This window comes from Austrofundulus limnaeus, unplaced genomic scaffold (assembly GCF_001266775.1).
Source record: "Austrofundulus limnaeus strain Quisiro unplaced genomic scaffold, Austrofundulus_limnaeus-1.0 Scaffold68, whole genome shotgun sequence".
NCBI lineage: Eukaryota > Metazoa > Chordata > Actinopteri > Cyprinodontiformes > Rivulidae > Austrofundulus > Austrofundulus limnaeus.
The window spans coordinates 889,605-891,368 of NW_013952470.1; the positions used below are offsets into that span (position 1 = coordinate 889,605).

Genomic DNA, 1,764 nt, shown 5'->3' on the forward strand with positions numbered 1-1,764 from the left:
GTACTACCCCCCAACTTTATGGATGATTTTATGGATTTAATTGTACGTATTATACTTGAATAAATACAGTAAGCTCTATGATGTGGGGTCCCTGAAGGTGGTCAGGTCCAGGTTCAGCACCAGTTTGTGCTCAAATAATGAAGTCAGCTGACCTGAATATACTGTGAATATACTGAATGAGCAGGTTATTCCATCAATGGATTGTTTCTTCCCTGATGGTTTGGGCATATTCCAAGATGACAATGCCAGGATTCATGGGGCTCTTATTGTGAAAGAGTGGTTCAGGGAGCATGAGACATCCTTTTCACACATGGATTGGCTCCACAGAGTCCATCGAGAATCTTTGGGATGTGCTGGAGAAGGTCAGACTCTGTCATCATCAGTGCAAATTTGCAATACTGGATGGAAATAAACCTTGTGATGTTGCAGAAGCTTATTGAAACAATGCCACAGAGAATGTGTGCCGTAATCAAAGCTACAGGAAGTCCAATGAAATATTAGTGTGACCTTTTTTTTGACCAGTAGGTTAGTTCTCGCATCCTGTCACAAAATTTGCTTAGAATTTTTTATTCAAATACACATTAACCTTCGATTTGAGAAAAATACTGTGCAGATTTTGTTTCTTATTTGATGATTTACAGGATTCCTGCAGATCCTTTAAAACGTTTTAAATGATTGAATTTATCAATCCAAGAATAAGACCTTAATTAGCCTTGAAATGTCTTAGCTCAATCTTTCAGAGGTCTTAAAAATGTAAACATTCTAAACAGGATGATTGTAATTCACCTCAAATATCAAAAGAATTGATAACATTTATTTATTTGTTTTTAAATAATTTAAACAATGTCTCTCGCAGCTGGTTGTTACATGTTAAAATAAGTATTTGGGTGAAATTGTTGCTAAATTTTCATTTGTGTTTATTGTGAAGTTGGTCGTTAAATGTCATTTAAAAAATTCTTAAATTGAACTTGTCTTAAGCTGTCGGAACCCTGATTTATTTATTTGTTTTCCCTCTTTCAGGGCTTTGCAGTGAACCTTTTAAACAAAATTGCAACTTCTACTGCTTTGTTTTTTAATGACTTGTTCAGACAAAGTAGTAAAATGACATTAGAAGAACACGTAGGAAGAACATTCCTGCTTTGAAAAAGAACATTCTGATGATATGTCCAATATTTTCCTCCCTGTCTTCAGTGTCCTCAATGAGGACTGGACCTGCAAAGACTTGTATGGCTTCCAAAAGGGCCTGAGTCCTCAGGAGCAGAGCTTCAGGTAAGAGGAGTGTAAACTGAGTTGTTTTAAGTCTTAATCTTTTATGATGTATTATCATTATATTTTTTTCAGGAGGTCCATATTTGGGGTCAACCTCATTGATGTGCCTGTGAAGTCCTGCATGAGGCTTCTGTTTGAAGAAGTGAGTTTAAAAAACATATTTACATAAACTTTATTATCTAGGAATGTTTAGAAGTCTTGCTGGCCTTCTGTTCCTGTCTGTCTGTTAAGAATAAAGATTTTGTTAAATAAAGGTTGAAGCAAATTGAATTAAAGAAAACCTTTTCAGTAAATTTAGTAAATTTCAGTAAATACGAAATTTGTCCAATATTTTAATTGTCAAATTGACTGTAGCGGCTAAAATCCTATATTTTAGGCTACTGGTGGTTGTTCTTGAAAGGCATTGGTTTTACGTGCGCTCAATTAAGATTCAGCATGCCGATCTTCCATTTGACATAAAATAAAGTCATTTATTTTCAGTACAGTGTCCATTGT

At 35.0% G+C, this 1,764-nt stretch overlaps 1 protein-coding gene across 1 annotated transcript in view; it reads left to right on the plus strand.

Annotated features, from left to right (window-relative positions):
- Nucleotides 1–1,191: 1,191 nt before the first annotated feature.
- Nucleotides 1,192–1,764, plus strand: part of atp13a2 (ATPase cation transporting 13A2) — a gene marked incomplete at both ends in the record, with an annotated part of 28,393 nt that continues 27,820 nt past the window's right edge. Inside the window, 2 exon segments of the mRNA XM_014010359.1 lie at nucleotides 1,192–1,269; nucleotides 1,342–1,411. Coding sequence (XP_013865813.1) covers nucleotides 1,192–1,269; nucleotides 1,342–1,411 — 148 coding nt within the window.